The sequence below is a fragment of the Aedes albopictus genome, chromosome 3 (assembly GCF_035046485.1).
Source record: "Aedes albopictus strain Foshan chromosome 3, AalbF5, whole genome shotgun sequence".
NCBI lineage: Eukaryota > Metazoa > Arthropoda > Insecta > Diptera > Culicidae > Aedes > Aedes albopictus.
In genome coordinates this window covers 143,728,636-143,745,077 of record NC_085138.1, presented here as the reverse complement: position 1 = coordinate 143,745,077, position 16,442 = coordinate 143,728,636, and the positions used below count along the sequence as shown (strand labels likewise).

Sequence of the window (16,442 nt, the reverse complement as noted above, 5' to 3'; positions counted from 1 at the left end):
AATTGAATAAATTTCATATCTGTAACTAGGATTTCCAAAGTAAATTTATTTATTGAAACACCAAATAACGCATATGCTTTGAAACTAATTGTCCTTTACCCTTCTTTGGTGATCGCTTATGTGTCGTAAGTCCATTTCAGCTGGCACGCACGCCATTTCATCGATTTCGTTTCATTTCAACGAGTAATGGTTTCAAGGTGAAACAAATTGTTTATGTCCTCACCATTGCTAGTAGCAACTATGACCAGAAAAAATAAAAATAAAAATAAAAATATTCTGTATTGGTGAAGTACGAAGCCGTTTTATTTTGTAAAAAATAAAACGTAAATTAAACAAAAATGTCCATTTACCTGTTCTAATGAGATTTGTTGTTTTAAAGAAGCATGGCTGCATCTTATCTTGTTGATTCAAACCATACTCACTTCTAAAACATGCTTGTATTCCTGTTCTGGTAAATTTTGTCTAAAATTTACGTTTAATGATGTTCATCTTTAATTCAACGGCCATTTTTAACCCTTTCTTTCCCACAAGGTTTTTTGACATTTAAAAATAGATAAAATGGTTTCTAAACAAATCACTAGAACAAAAGATGTATAGTTTTACTCCAAAATATCGTTAGAAATGAAAAATTTGATATTTGAGGTGGATCACCTGTGATCCATTGGGAAGATGGATGCACTGAAGGCACATATATAAATTTAGTTGTTTATTTGTATATTGCTTTTTTTCAAACTATATATTTATAAATCGTCTATTGCACCTTTAATTTATCTCGAAATTCTTATCTAGCCCATCTGTAAAACTTAATGAAACTTGTCGAACTTCTTGCAATTTTCATAAGTAGTTATTCGGCCATGGTTCGCTTCAAATCTTTGGATTCACTTCTCGTACCATATAAACCCTCCTGGATTCATCTGCGACTTATTGCCGGCGCTAAATAGATTACATTATATGAAATAATGACATTTTTACATGAAACACTATTAGTAATATTACTAATGGCAAATGTCTTGGATGTAAACAAACATTTTAACAAGGAACAAGTTAGATCAGGAAGGATAAAAATGTCGATATGTTCCCAATGGATCACTGATGATCCACATGTTTGTTCATAAAATTTGTGTTTTATCGTCAACTTGTTTGTGAAACGATATTTTATTGTGCTAATATACATACTGTAGGGCATGCTAGTATTTTTTTCCGTTGAAAATAATGTTCATGTTTCGGAATATTGAATATTCAAATATTGTTTGAATTAAAATAGAAAAAATACCGACTTTCGCTAAATCATTTAGCTCTAGAACAAAAACGAACAGAAAGATTTTCACCAAACTTGGCATAATAGTTCATCAAACATATACAAACATCTGACGAAAAAATGGAAATGATCTAACTTATACTGTGTTTGTATGAACAGTGCAAAGTAGTGGATCACCTGTGCTACCATGGGTAAGAGAGGGTTAAGGAAATCAGCCCATTTTGAGCTTACTTGCAAATTTCATACCATATCATCACTAAAATTGTAGCCTTAGTACAATACTTGGGATAGAAACTCAAAATTTAACCTTACACACTCAAAACAGATTTGCGGGCTCGGCAAAAACGCGCACAGCCGTCTGCTCAGTAAAACTATCAGCTGATATCCCAGCAAAAAGTGACATTTGTTAGCTGACTCTCAGCAAAACGATTGCCGAAGCTCAGCAATGAACTCTCAAAATTGCTGAGATCTCAGCAAAATTGTTGTTTGCTGATTACTCGGCTGTGCAAATCTCGGCAAAAGAATGAAAAAATGCTGATATCCCGGCAATCAGAATTAAGTGTGTATGGACTCTATTTAGCATGAAAAATTTTTCGGACATTTTTCTTGCGTACCGGGACAAACGGATTTCAGAAAACAGAAGTGTACTGCTAGGCTTATAAAAACAAATAGAAAATAACGTTATTCTGAACCGTATGCTTTATTTAATCAGTATTATGTGGCCCTTCAAAACATGCATTCATTTAAAAAATATGAATCACAGATGAAAAATAAAATCATATTTTCTAAATTTATATTTTGTATGAGAACTTATTGGACACGATGTACATTGGATTAATGTATATATTTGCCATGGCGGTAATTAGTGTAGAGAAGAAGGATCATAAACTTAGACAGAGTCAACTTGCCAGAACTTAGCTGGTATATTGTCGAATTTTTCAGGATTCGCTGGTACTTTTAGTTTTGTTGATTTGTGGTAGATTTGTTTTATTATGTGACGCATTTGGAGATTAAGTAGTGTTTCTAGAGCTCGACCCTAGAGTTTACTTGACCCTATTATCCAAGGCACAATTTATGTTATGTGTTGCACGTTTCGTGTTTTGTGCTTTTGTAATGTTCCTTTTTTTTAATTTTTCGTATCCAAGTTTCCAAAGGTGGGGCCTGATACGGAAAATTTAATGGACATTTGTAGGGTTCGGTTTTTTTTTACACATATACTTTGGAACATTACAAATGCGCAACGCCCCACGCTTGATTAAGTACTCAAGTACGAGAAACAAAATGGAGCATTACAAATGAGGAGACCAGATGCAAAGGGGTGTAACCAATTTGTCGATTTTGAGCCAAACATATCAACAAAATCTTCGGATTTCATGCTTTCAGGAACTTCTTTATGATTATTTTTGCGATGACTAGAAAACTTACAATAAATCGAAGAAAATTGGGTCGAATTTGAAACTTCATACATTTTGTATGGGATGAAAAATTGGTGTAAAACTTCAAACCTTATTTACTCGAAAGTGGGTGTCTCTTACACCTGCTCCTAAACCTCTCAAATGCATAAAACACAAATATGCAACACATAACATAAATTGTGCCCAGTTACCCAAATGGATAACGATTTCCGATCCCAGCATGACAAAGTTTTCATAATGGTTAATCCAGTGATTGTATTGTTTCTGGAAGATTTCTAATCCTAAGGGGGCATCCTGATTCGGGCAACAATACAAGACCGTCTACCGTTTGATGTCCGTGCTAGGGGACGACTTTTCCAACACGGCCTGAGCATAATTGCTAAATGCTAATTAAATTCAGGTATCGTTGGTGTGTTCGACTGTTTTACGAAACTGTTTTGTGGTGGCTTGTCAGTATAGCATAGCATAGCATAGCATAGCCGACCGTACACATCCTGGGGTGGCTGTCGATAGAGACGTTCAATGCGCCAGAAAAGATGCCTGGGACTTGACAAACCTTTCATTGAACGACCTCGACACCTGGCCAGGTCCTTACGATCAGTGGGGATGGGGAGGAAATGTTGATTAGATATCTACTCAGAATATGTCCAAGAACTTGGCCCATTTCATAGATATCTGGAGTTGGATTTTGGATAGGAATTTATGTGACGCTTTCCTTGGCGAGAAAGCAAACTTTTGGCATATTTACGAATATAGTAGGTTATTGAAATTTTCAATTACCTGAATAGATTTGAAAGTAATAATTAGTTATACAAAAAAAAATGGCTAGATCTCACCAAACTGGATAATTTTCTGTTGATTGCTTCCAAAAATTCCATTTTCTTATGATGAGACCTTCTCACGGGGCTGCTCACTCAAAAATATTTACATTTATTAAAGAATTACAAATATATTTATGCAAATATATTTTATAGCAATGCCATAAAATTTCTGGCACTGAACTGAAACAGATCTCAGCAAACATTGGCATGTCCTGATTTTTCCTGCCTGTAATAAGTGTCATATTAAAATACAACAACCTTTATTTGCAAAATCATTCAGCAAGTTTGAATGCGTATTTTGCACATTTTTCATTGCCTAATCCTCACTTTTTTATTTCAGTACATAGAAGAAGGAATTGGGTTCACGCAGAAGTGTTCCGAGATAGACGCAAGGACAAAGTTTTCTCCCAGTACCAGATGATGAAACGATCCTTACCTTGATCCTTACTTTGGAACGAAGATTCCGCTTGGTGGAAATTCATTAATATTAAGGGCGGACGGGACGGTCGAGGAAATATCCGCCATTGCTCTGTGGCTACTAAGATGGTAATCTCAGATTCTACTTCATATTTTGCAACAAAAACCTATCATTGTGTATGCTCACTTGCAGTGCATATGCTGATTGGTTTTCAACATCTTCAGTGCGATAGAACTCGAGATTACCATCTTCAAAACCGCGAGGCAAATTGTTAGAAAGAGAGGCAAGATAGGAAAAATAACACGGCGTCCCGTTTCACCTTAACTTAATTATGCACTCTCTGAATAAAAGCATGTATGGGATGAAACTAGTCTAAGGGACGAATCTGCGAAGCTTTCTGCGTGGTACTGGATGTAATTGATATACACACTTATTCTTGTTTTCGATCGAATCCACTTTCGAACGTAAATCGTTCGCATTCCCGTTTGAGTCAGCAAAATTAAATGCGATACGGATTCGAACGAATCAAATCGTTCGAAAGTGGATACGTCCGTAAACAAGAATTAGGGTGATAGGGATTGAGTTGCTGAATGGTTAGAACTACTATTTTAAACGTCTGTATTTCCAACTCTCACTGTGGTTGACCATCTAAAATGTATTGTTTTAGTCAGTTCTAGAGAGCATACAACCGGTTGGGCAAGGAGCCTGCAAGGTTCAACAGCTCTTGAACGTAAACGCACAATAATCGTCATACTGAGCTCTCTCAGCACTGGATTTACTGTGGGATTTACCCGTGGATTTATCAATCTGTTAACCCTGGTGGTTTTGGAGATGAACCAGCCTCGGGCTGAAAATCTCCCTAATAAAGCTAATAATAACCCTGGTGGTGTCAACGAGATACCCTCCACCTTCTTTGGATGAATTCTTGTTTGGGACCACTTTCCCACTACTCGGCTGTCGAAGGTTGCCCGGCCAAAGACCATTCCCCAACAAAGATCTTTTACGATTATAGAGAGGACCGTATTTTAATCCCGTGTTCGCATCACATTTCATTCGTTTCGGATGATTTACAACTAGTTACAGAAGAAAAAACTTGTATGACAGCCAAATAAATAGTTTTGTTGATGTTAAGGATCAAGATTGCTGAGATCAAATTTTCAGTTCAAGGATTTATTTTATAGCATAGCATTGTTGCCATAAAATTAAATATATTTATCATAGTTAATAGAAATATTAAATATTATTATGTAAGTGATCAGCCCCGTGGACCTTCTTCATTCTTCCTCAACAGGCCATGTCGTCTCAGGTAATACCCCCTTTACCGGTCTCAACTGGAAAATTTCCTCCCGGGAATCGAGATTGTTGAACTTCTGGGTTAAGCTTTCCAATTGGTCGGGAATCTTGCAGTTTGCCGTTGACGCCGATCCGCAGCAGCATTAAAATTTTAATTCAGCCAAATCTAGTATCTTCAAGTTGAGTAGAAAATCACGGACGCGAAAAAACTGGCTGCCGAAATTTTCGACACGTCAACACGCGCGCACAGACTACTTCGATCCATTTTGAAAAAGATCGGGCTATTCTGCACGAAATAAGAAAGTTTCTAGAAAAAGGCATAGGGGTGGTGGGGGTAAAGTGGACAACCTAAGCAATTTGGTCGTTTCCAGTGGAAATACGGCAAAATCCATCTGCTTTTCCGAGTAACATGGAAGGTAATGATGTACTCTAGAATTCTCGTAAAGGATTGCATTTAAAAAAATATTGTTTTCTTTGATTATTTTCTTCACCAAAACGTGCATCAAAATAGCGTGAAAAAAATCGGTGGGGGTAAAGTGGACAATCGATGGGGTAAAATGAACAAGTCGTTAAAAGTTATATAACAGCATATTTTTTCTATGTTTTTAATTACAAACTATCAAATTTCATACGAAACCTTTATTTTGTTGCTTTAAAATTTTTAATATAAACTTTGAAACACACTCAAATAGTTATCGTAAAAATAGTGTAAAAAACAAGCACTTTTTTGGATGAAAATTATATTTTGTTGATATAAAATATTTTTTATAACTTTTTACTTCAACTATCTCACGATATGTATTATGGCTGATGATTCTGGAGTTTGCATAAAAAATTATGAAATTTTGGTGAAATTTGAACCGATTGTCCATTTTACCCCCACCGTCTGATTATGTTAAAATTATTCCCAAAACATTTTTTTTTTTTCACAAAACTCATTTTTTTTCGGTCAAATACAGTCTTCTACTTGGTTTTCATTGGTTAAGGGTGTAAAACTTGTAATAATTTGGAAATAACTTACGAGAAAACCTTAGCCATGTTAAGCAGATTTTACATCATTTCCGATTATTCACGTTATTTTTAAAGATTTTGTCATTTTAAAGAGGTTTATTTGATTTCAATGATCAAGATCAGCAAAAGTATAACGATTCATGCTCAGGCATAAGCGTCAATCGTTAAAACATGTTGAAAAACAATAGAAGCCATGAAACTGTACCCTGTCCATTTTACCCCACCTGTCCACTTTACCCCCACCACCCCTAATTATGCGATTACCAACTTTGAGCTGTTATATCTCCGGATTTAATGAACCGAATGCAATGAAATTTTGATCGTTTATGACTAATATAAAGAGCTATTAAAAACTCTTGAATAAATTTAAAATTCTTCACACGAAAGAAAATTATAACAATTAGATTATTTTTTTAATATAACACCAATTTATCCAAAATTTCATCATCGTTTCAAAATTCGACATAATAATTATAGTTCATTTAAATTCCCTCTAATTGACTTGACTATATTTATGTTTCAATGAAAAGCTACGAAATGGCTGGCATTAAATTGAAAAAGTTATGGGACGCATATGAAAAAAAGATAAATTTACTAAAAAAAAAATAGAATAAATTAAATTACTATAACTTTTTTTCTTATTAATAATTTCAAGTTCATTCAAATGTTTTTCAAAGTTCATTATAATAGTCATAAATGATCAAAATTTCATTGCATTCGGTTCATTGAATCCGGAGATATAACAGCTCAAAGTTGGCTATCGGATAATTATACCTTTTACTAGAATCTTTCTAACTTCGTACAGAATAGCCCGATCTTTTTAAAAATTGGACCACTGATACACAACTAGTTGATGAACTTACAGTAAAATTTTGAGATCTTTTCGAAAAGTTAAGCTAGTTGAACATTTTTTGAAAAGTTAAAATTTTACCTGTCCCAGTTATTTTGAGTATCTCCTGTATCAAGCATTCATTTACAAGTAAAAACTAACCGATCGAACGTTTTCCTCTTATTCCAGCAAAGCCGACATCGCCCTCATCGGTCTGGCCGTCATGGGCCAAAATCTGATCCTGAACATGGATTCGAAGGGCTTCGTTGTTTGCGCCTACAACAGAACCGTAGATAAGGTACGTCGTTGCCGTATGTGAACAGATAATCATGCAAACGTGACATCATAAAATTGCTCGCTGATAGTCTGATTGCAAATGATGATGATGTGCATCATGTGAGACGTCATCGTATGTCTAGAGACGCCAGATGATTAATACTTGAGTAACTAATAGAAGTCTGATTCTGCTTTGATAGGTGAAACACTTCCTGGACAATGAAGCAAAGGGCACCAAAATCATTGGAGCAAATTCTCTGCAAGATATGGTCAACAAGCTGAAGAAACCACGAAAGATCATGCTGCTGGTCAAAGGTAAGTCCAACATACATGACGTGAAGGTCGCAACTGTGGTGCAATTTTGTGGCGAACGACTCGCCACTCGCACCTCCTAATGTCATATAGAGGTTATGTGATGTGCATGTCAGAGTGCAATGAGTGTATGTAAGAATATAGCCACAAGGAGATAAGAGTAAAACAAGCAATCAGAACCAACGACGTTGCATTGGCGATCCTAGTTGTAACTGACGTAGGCATATCTCAAACTTCAAGTCCATGACTTCCACACGCACACAGCATTCGTGGGTTAACAGACAAAACCCATAAATTAAGCCAGGCAATGCATTTCGTGGGCTCAGCCAGTGACGGCACACGTTCAGCCAGCAAGCCTTTGCAGCCACCTGTGAAACTGGGGCAAGCGAAAGCTGCGGCATATGCAGTGCCCTGCGTCTCGCGATCTGTTATTGCATAACAGGTTACGTGCGATGACCTTCATTGGTTGCACTAATGGAAGATTGTACCGTTCCATGATGTATATAAGTTTACCCAAATTGATTCCTGCTCTATTATTAGAAGTCAGTATGATGAACAAAAGTTGGGCTATTTCTATGAAGATAATAACTTTTATGTGCTCTGTTCTGCTATGTTCTAAGCTAAATTTGGATATTTCATTTTCATTTCCACACTGGTATCCCAGGATTGCAGTCTCCCCAATTGACGGTTTCTGCACCTTAAAATATGAGGAGAGCCGAGTTGCTCGCGATCGTGAGATTTCAATCATGCCGTGCGTGAGTCACCATTCGTTCGTCCCTTATGACCGCAGAGCCTAAACTGAATAGGTGCAATAGAATATTGACACTTCATGGGGCTTCCATCGCTTCTAGTCTAGCTAGAGCGTACCGCGTAGGCTAAGCCCCTCGAATCGCTCGCCGGAATTCACTCAGCCAGCAACGTCATAGACAATTACTTTCATTTTTTGCCGGTGCGCTCTGGCGGCGAAACAGCATGACTTGAAGGTTGAACGTAGACCTCGCAAAAGTTCACTGAAGGAGGCGGCAATCAGCACGTGACGATTATTTATGCTTGTGTGCGCACAATTGCGACGAGACACGACGTTGGGTGATTTTGTTGCTATAATTTAATTGATCGTTTCCTATATCCTATCCACAGCCGGCAGTGCGGTCGATGATTTTATCAACCAGTTGCTTCCGTTGATCGAGAAGGGCGACGTCATCATCGACGGGGGCAACTCCGAGCATCAGGATTCGGCCCGGCGGTACGAGGAACTGAAGGCCAAGGGTATTCTGTACGTCGGTTCCGGCGTCAGCGGTGGCGAAGAAGGAGCCCGATATGGTCCCTCCCTGATGCCCGGTGGTCATCCGGACGCGTGGCCTCTGATTAAGGACATCTTCCAGGTGAGTGAATGTTGTGTGGTGCGATCTGCTTCCAATCGGTGCTTAACGATTGGGGTTAAGGTCATAGGGCTGAATGGTAGATTAGCGGTCAAATATAGACTGAAACCATTTTTTCAGCCTTCCTGCTCGCTGGGCTCCAAATTTTCTTGTGTCAACCAAATTAGGGATTTTTTTTTATTCCTAATCACTTAACCTATTTTACGGCTTTTTTGTCTACTAGGGCACTACGTGAGCGATTCACTTACACTTTGTACAGCGCCTAAATGTATTCTATTATGTATATTCTTATTCTACTATATCGAACTGGTTTGCCTTAGCGCTGTTTTCACTTTTCTACCCTGTCCTTGGTAGAGTGATGAGCACGATGCTGAAATGATGTGTGGCTGTTGTTCCTTTTCCAGTCCGATTGGGGGTCGTCCATTATGGGTTGCCGTTCGCCGATATCTAATTATCCGGGTCCGTTTGAGCCATGAGAGCTCAGAAGAGGGTCAAGTGCCAGCCGCTCCCGGGGGGAAGAAGAGCAACTGACAAAGTGCCGGGGCTGGGATCGAACCCATGACCATCCGCTTATGAAGCGAACGTGTAGCCACTGTGCCACGAGCCCCGGCCATTAGGTTGAATGATTGATTGATTGATTTGTCTTTATTAAAGAGACTTCCAGCCCTTGGCTGTTCGGCCATTAAGGATTACTACAGGGTTTCTTTTAGGGATTCCTTCAGGAATTTCTTTCAGTATTCCTTTAAAAATGTCTCCATTGGATACTGCCAGGATTCCTTCAGAAAATTCTTCCAAGGTTCCTCCAGGGATATTTTCTGGAATTTCATCAGAAATTCCTCCTGGAGCTTCTTCATTGGTTTCTCTCGGGATCCTTTTCGGTTTTGTTCGAGGTTCCTTTAGGGATTTCTCCTCAGCTTCTTTCCAGAATTTCGTCAAAAATTACTCTCAGGTTACGACATTGATTTCTCCCGGGATTTCTTCAGAAAATTGTTGGGATTTTCTTTGGGATATTTTCTGACGTTCCAACAAGGATTTTCTCGAATTTTCTTCATTGTTTTCAGAGATTCTTCCCAAAATTGGTTCAGGGATTCTATAAAAAATTCTGGATTTCTACTTTTTTTCTCCAGGGATTTCTACCGGCATTTTTAAAACAATCTACTTAGGTATTCCTAAGTGGGACCTTCCTGGGTTCTTTCAGGGCTTCATTCCGAAATGTGTCTCGAAACTTCTACTTAATTATCCCTATTTATCCCACTTTTTCTTCGGAACTCCTCCTGGGATTCTTTTATTTCTCTTTTCAGGTGTCTTTTCCCCCTTTAATTTCTTCTTCAGAGCCTTTTTAATGGATTCCTCTCGGGGTTTCTTTTGGCATTTCTCCTGAGATTTCTTCGGGGATTCCTCCCGAGATTTCTACAGGGATTTCTTCCCGGATCCCTCATGAGATTTCTTCAGGGATTTATTTTAGCATTCATCCTTCAATGATTTCTTCAGGGATTCCTCCTTCCTCCAAGAATGTTCTGAGGAGTCTTTATGAGATTCTTGTCGAGATAACTCAAAATTTTTCAGGGATTCCTTCAGGAACTTCTCTCAGGCTTCTTCTCGAAACTCCATCAGGAACTCCTCACAGCATTCCTGCACTAAGCTCTCCTGGGATTCGTCTCGGAATTTGCCTCATGATTCCTTCCGACATCCCTACTGGAATTCTTCCAGGGTTTCATGGATTCTCCCAGTGACTCCTCTTGAAATGTTTTCACGGATTACTTCAGGATTCTTCCAGAGATTGCTGTCTGGTTTCCGGCAGGGATTGCTGCCACAACGATAATAACTGCTCCTAGCTAGCGTTTTGCCACAGCTCTCATTTATTTGCTCAACATCACTTTCAAGACAAGGCATAATCAACAAAAATACGCCATAATTCTCCGTTTGTGGCATCCTCGGTCACGCTCAATGCTCACCAAGTGACGCTCCACCGAGTGCGCCCATCGTGCTGTCTGCGCTCCACGTCTTTTTGTGCCAACCGGATAAGTCGCGAACACCAACTTTGCAGGGTTGTTGTCCGGCATTCTTGCTCTGCCCATCGAATCCTTCCGGCTTTGGCCAGCTTCTGGATCTTGTTTTGGATGCTGGGTTCGCCGTAAAGTGCAGCGAGCTCGTGGTTCATCCTCCTCCGCCACACACCGTTCTCCTGCACACCGCCGAAGATCGTCCTTAGCACGCGTCGCTCGAAAACTCCGAGTGCTTGCAGATCCTCCTCGAGCATAGTCCATGTCTCGTGTCTGTAGATGATCACAGATCTTATTAGCGTTTTGTACTTGGTGCACTTGGTTTAGACCGCAGCTTTTTCTGGAGCCCATAGTAGGCACGACTTGCACTGATGATGCGCCTTCGTATTTCATGAGTAGCATTGTGCATTGTTGTTAGCCCTCAGTAAGGATCCGAGGTAGACGAATTCCTCCACCACCTCGAAAGTATCCCCGTCTATCGTAACATTACTACCCAGACGGATCCGGTCGTGTTCGGTTCCGCCTACCAGCATGTACTTTGTTTTTGAGGCATTCACCACCAGTCCGACCTTTGCTGCTTCGTGTTTCAGGCGGGTGTACAGCTCTGCCACCGTTCCAAATGTTCTAGCGATAATGTCCATGTCGTCCGCAAAGCACACAAATTGACCGGATTTTGTGAAAATCGTCACCCGGCTGTTGAGCCCGGCTCGTCGCATCACACCTTCCAGAGCGATGTTGAAGAGTAGGCATGAGAGTCCGTCACCTTGTCGCAATTCCCGGTGATTTTCGAATGAACTGGATAGTTCACGCGAAACCCTTACGCAGTCTTTCACACCGTCCATCGTTGCTTTGATCAGTCTGTCTAGTCAGTTTCCCAGGAAAGCCGTTTTCGTCCATGATTTGCCATAGCTCTGTGCGGTCGATACTGTCGTATGCTGCTTTGAAGTCGATCGACAGGTGATGCGTTGGAACCTGATATTCACAGCATTTCTGCAGGATTTGCCGTACGGTGAAGATCTGGTCCGTTGTTGGCCGGCTTGATAACTTCGTATGAACTCATTCGTTTTATGTGACAGACGACGGAAGATGATCTGGGATGGGATAGCACTTTGTAGGCAGCATTCAAAATGGTGATCGCTCTGAAGTTCTCACATTTCAAATAATCGCCTTTCTTGTGAATGGGACTGATTAACCCTTCCTTCCACTCCTCCGGTAGCTGTTCGGTTTCTAAGATCCTGATTATCAACCGTTCAGCTGCGATACCATCCTTACCAGCTGCCGAGTTGGTTTTGAGCTGATGAACGGCATCCTTAACTTCCCTCATCGTGGTATTTGGTTCATTTCCGTCCTCCGCTGCACTGGCATCGTCGTTTCCTCATTTGCAGTGGTCTCCCATGCCAACGTTCTCCACGCCATTCAGGTGCTGATCGAAGTGCTACTTCCACCTTTCGCTCACCTCACGTCCGTCCGTCATCTCCGTCCTTATCCCTGCACATTTCGGCTCGCGGCACGAAGCCGATGCGGAATGCGTTGAGCTTCTAATAGAACTTCCGTGTTTCGTGGGAACGACACAGTAGTTCTATTTCTTCACACCCCGCTTCTTCCAGGCAGCGTTTTTCCTTCCGAAAGAGGCGAGTCTACTGTTTCCGCTTCTGTTTCTTCTGTTTGGTCCCTTGCTGTAGTATTACCGCCCGCGCTGTATTTTTCTCCTCCAAAACCAACCGTTCTGCACTCTTCGTCGAAACATTGGTATCGTCGACTCCTTCCCACGTACCCGATGGTGTTCTCGGCTGTGTCGTTGAAGGCTGCTTTTACTGTTCTCCAGCAGTCCTCTAGAATAGTAGGGCCACATCGAGCACGCCCTCGTCTGGCAACGCTGCCTCAAGATTCTCACGTACGCTGAGGCGACATCCGGTTGCTTCAGTCGCTCTAAGTTGTACCGTGACGGCCGCAGGTACCGTGAATAGTTGATGACGGATAGTTTTGGACGCAGTTTGACCATCGCCAGATAGTGATCGGAGTCGATGTTAGCGCCACGATAGGTCCTGACGTCAATAATGTCGAAAGAGTGACGTCCGTCAATAAGAACGTGGTAGATTTGCGATTCCGTCTGCTTTGGTGATCTCCAGGTATAATCATAAGGGAAGCTGTGTTGGGAAAAGGAGCTACGATGACCATATTTTTGGTAGAAGGCGAAATCAATGAGTTGTTTCCTTTCATTAGCTGATGTCCGCTGAACTTTCCAATCGTCGGTCTGAATTCCTTTTCCTGGCCTGCCTGAGCGTTTAGGTCTCCTATGATGATCTTGACGTCGTGGCTTGGGCAGCGGTCGTACTCGCGTTCGAGCTACGCGGAAAATTCGCCTTTGTCATCATCAGTACTTCCGGAGTGAGGGCTGGGCACGTTTATTATGCTGAAGTTGAAGAATCGGCCCTTGATCCTTAACCTGTACATTCTCCCATTCCACACACTGATTACACGATTCTGCATGGGCACATCACGATGAAATCTTTTCCCTGCTCGCGTATGTTGCCACAGCTTTACTGCCGTGAATCGCAAGTCAGTCCCATCTGCATTTTGGGCAAAAATGAGTTAATGACCGTTTTCGATCTTTCTTCGGTTGATCTTTCAGCTGCGTGAAAAAAAATATATAGTTTGTTCAGTAAAATTGAAAAACAACATCAAGTTAGATTGTCTCATAATGAAATGTAATCGCAAGTCAGTCCCATTACGAACTTGTGCACCCTCCAGTACAAAACCTAACACTGTTTTAGCCAGTTTAATATTTTTCAGTGTTACGTTTTCACGTTTGGAACAATGTGTGAAAGTATCATGTTGATCGCAGAAGTTTTCAATTTATGGCGATTTTTCGAAGTTTCACATAGAAATCGAATTTGAAAACTTCAGAGTCCATTTTCTCAATGCCTACTTTTTGCAGATGGGACTGACTTGCGATTCACGGCAGTTTAGTAGATGGTATGATTCCCGCTAAACGTTCGCAACATGGATCCTGTCTAACACACCTCATGCAGTGCAACGCAGCTGAATCCACGATCCTTTAGTAAATCGTCAAGTATGCGGGTGCTCCCAATGAAATTGTGAGATCTGCAGTTATACGTACCGAGTTTCCGATCGCAAGTCCTTTTCCGTCGCATGGATCGTTGCCAGTGGATCTGGTTCGTATTCTTGTCTTGTTTGCTTCTTGGTTTTACGGGTAGCTCGCAGAGCCTAACAACATTCCCTAACTTCCCAGAAGACTAGGATGCACAGTTGTGCTTAGAGTTCTTCACTAGCACTCAGGCGCTGACGTTTTTCGTTTCCCTCGTAAGAAATTCAGATGTGTCTGAAATTTTGTAATCGATAATGTAAAATAATAGCGTAGGCTGTGTCGAAATACTTTGTCAAAGACCACAAAGCGATCCGTCGCTTGTGAAACATGTTGTACTAGGAATAGCAAGACACTTGATAGCTAATGACCTCAAAGGGGTCTGTATTGCACGTTATTCAGCCTTTACTATGCCAACCATAGATATAGTAAAATTCATGTTATACACAAGATAGTAACAACGTGTTTCGAATTTCGTTTCAGGCCATCTGCGCCAAGTCCAACGGCGATCCGTGCTGCGAATGGGTCGGTGAAGGTGGCGCCGGTCACTTTGTCAAGATGGTCCACAACGGTATCGAGTACGGCGACATGCAGTTGATTTGCGAAGCCTACCACCTGATGTTGGCCCTTGGCATGACCCAGAAGGAGATGGCCCAAGAGTTTGACGAGTGGAACAAGGGAGTGTTGGACTCGTTCCTGATCGAGATTACGCGTGATATTCTGAACTACAAGGATGAGGAAGGATACCTGTTGGAACGGATTCGGGACACCGCTGGACAGAAGGGAACCGGAAAGTGGACGGCGATTGCCGCTTTGCATCATGGCGTTCCGGTTACGCTGATCGGTGAAGCTGTATTTGCTCGTTGTTTGTCGGCGCTGAAGGAGGAACGCGCCAAGGCTAGCAAACAACTCTCCGGACCGAATGTTAAGGCCACCGTGGCGGATCGCAAGGCGTTCCTGACGCACATCCGCAATGCCCTGTACTGTGCCAAGATCGTTTCGTACGCCCAGGGATTCATGCTGCTCCGCGAGGCCGCCAACGAGTACAAGTGGAACCTGAACTACGGAGGCATTGCTCTGATGTGGCGAGGAGGTTGCATCATTCGAAGCGTTTTCCTCGGCAACATCCGGGATGCGTTCGTGCGCAATCCCCAGCTGTCCAATCTGCTGTTGAACGATTTCTTCAAGGATGCCATCGTATCGAACCAGCAATCGTGGCGTGAGGTTGTCAGCCATGCTGTGCTGTGGGGAGTTCCAGTACCGGCCATGTCGGCCGCCTTGGCCTTCTACGATGGATACCGTTCGGAACGTTTGCCGGCCAATCTGCTGCAGGCCCAACGGGATTACTTCGGTGCCCATACGTACGAGTTGCTCGGTAAGGAGGGCAAATTTGTACACACCAACTGGACCGGAAAGGGCGGAAACGTTTCGGCTAGTACCTATCTGGCCTAAATGCTGAATGGGAGCGTTCAGCGTTGCATCATCCAGTGAATATCCTAACATTCCCCACCTTTGGGCCTTTTTAGATTCCATGTAAAAGGTAAACATTGTCCCAGTGAAAAAAAAACGTTATTTATTGTTGCTCATTCGATTTAGATTTCGGAAAAAAGTGTTTGTTTTTGTATAAAAATGTTTGTTTAATGTCAAAAGTTAAACGAGTTTTAATTTTTAGAATATCACAATACCAGTTATCGGATAATCATTGAATCGATTTTAATTATTTTCTTCAACTGTTTTTGAGTTCGGAAGTTATTTATTTCTGGAGATAGTTCTCTGTTGATGGAACGGAGTCGATGGAATGATTGGTTCGACGAGAAGTGTAGAGCAGCTTTTGAAGAGAAGAACGCAGCCCAAGTAATAATACTGCAGCCTGTAACCCGACAGAATGTGGAACGTTACAAATAAAAGAGAGAATAGCAGACCCGCCTCTTTCGGGAGAAAAAGCGCCGCCTGGAAGATAGGAGTGCGGAGAAATTGAACTGCTGTGCCGTTTCTATGAAGCACGAAATCAAGCTCTATCAGAAGCAGGCATGAGAATGAGACTTTTTTCTGCTTACCGTTCATCGATACAGGCAGTAAAATAAAAACAAAACAACGACAGCACCAATACCATCAGACGCCGCGCCGACGGCAGTCAAGCAGACGCTTGATGGTTTTCGCTTCCCCACGAAAATATTGTCGGGCCGCCACCAAACCGGACTTCGCACAATCAAGTCGCGACGCGACCCAACTCGCGACGTTTTTAAATCATGTCAAAGGTAGTGCGCATCCTTCCCGTTGTTGTCAGCAACACAGCGCACTAGATGCGAAACAGTTGCGAC

General features: G+C 41.5%; 1 protein-coding gene across 1 annotated transcript in view; it reads left to right on the top strand.

The window, feature by feature from the left end:
• Positions 1 to 15,770, top strand: part of LOC109416303 (6-phosphogluconate dehydrogenase, decarboxylating) — a 45,294-nt gene extending 29,524 nt beyond the window's left edge. The window contains exons 2-5 of the mRNA XM_019690347.3: positions 7,235 to 7,343; positions 7,522 to 7,636; positions 8,771 to 9,015; positions 14,605 to 15,770. Coding sequence (XP_019545892.2) covers positions 7,235 to 7,343; positions 7,522 to 7,636; positions 8,771 to 9,015; positions 14,605 to 15,573 — 1,438 coding nt within the window. The 3' untranslated portion in view covers positions 15,574 to 15,770. The remainder of the gene's footprint in view (positions 1 to 7,234; positions 7,344 to 7,521; positions 7,637 to 8,770; positions 9,016 to 14,604) is intronic.
• Positions 15,771 to 16,442: the final 672 nt, after the last annotated feature.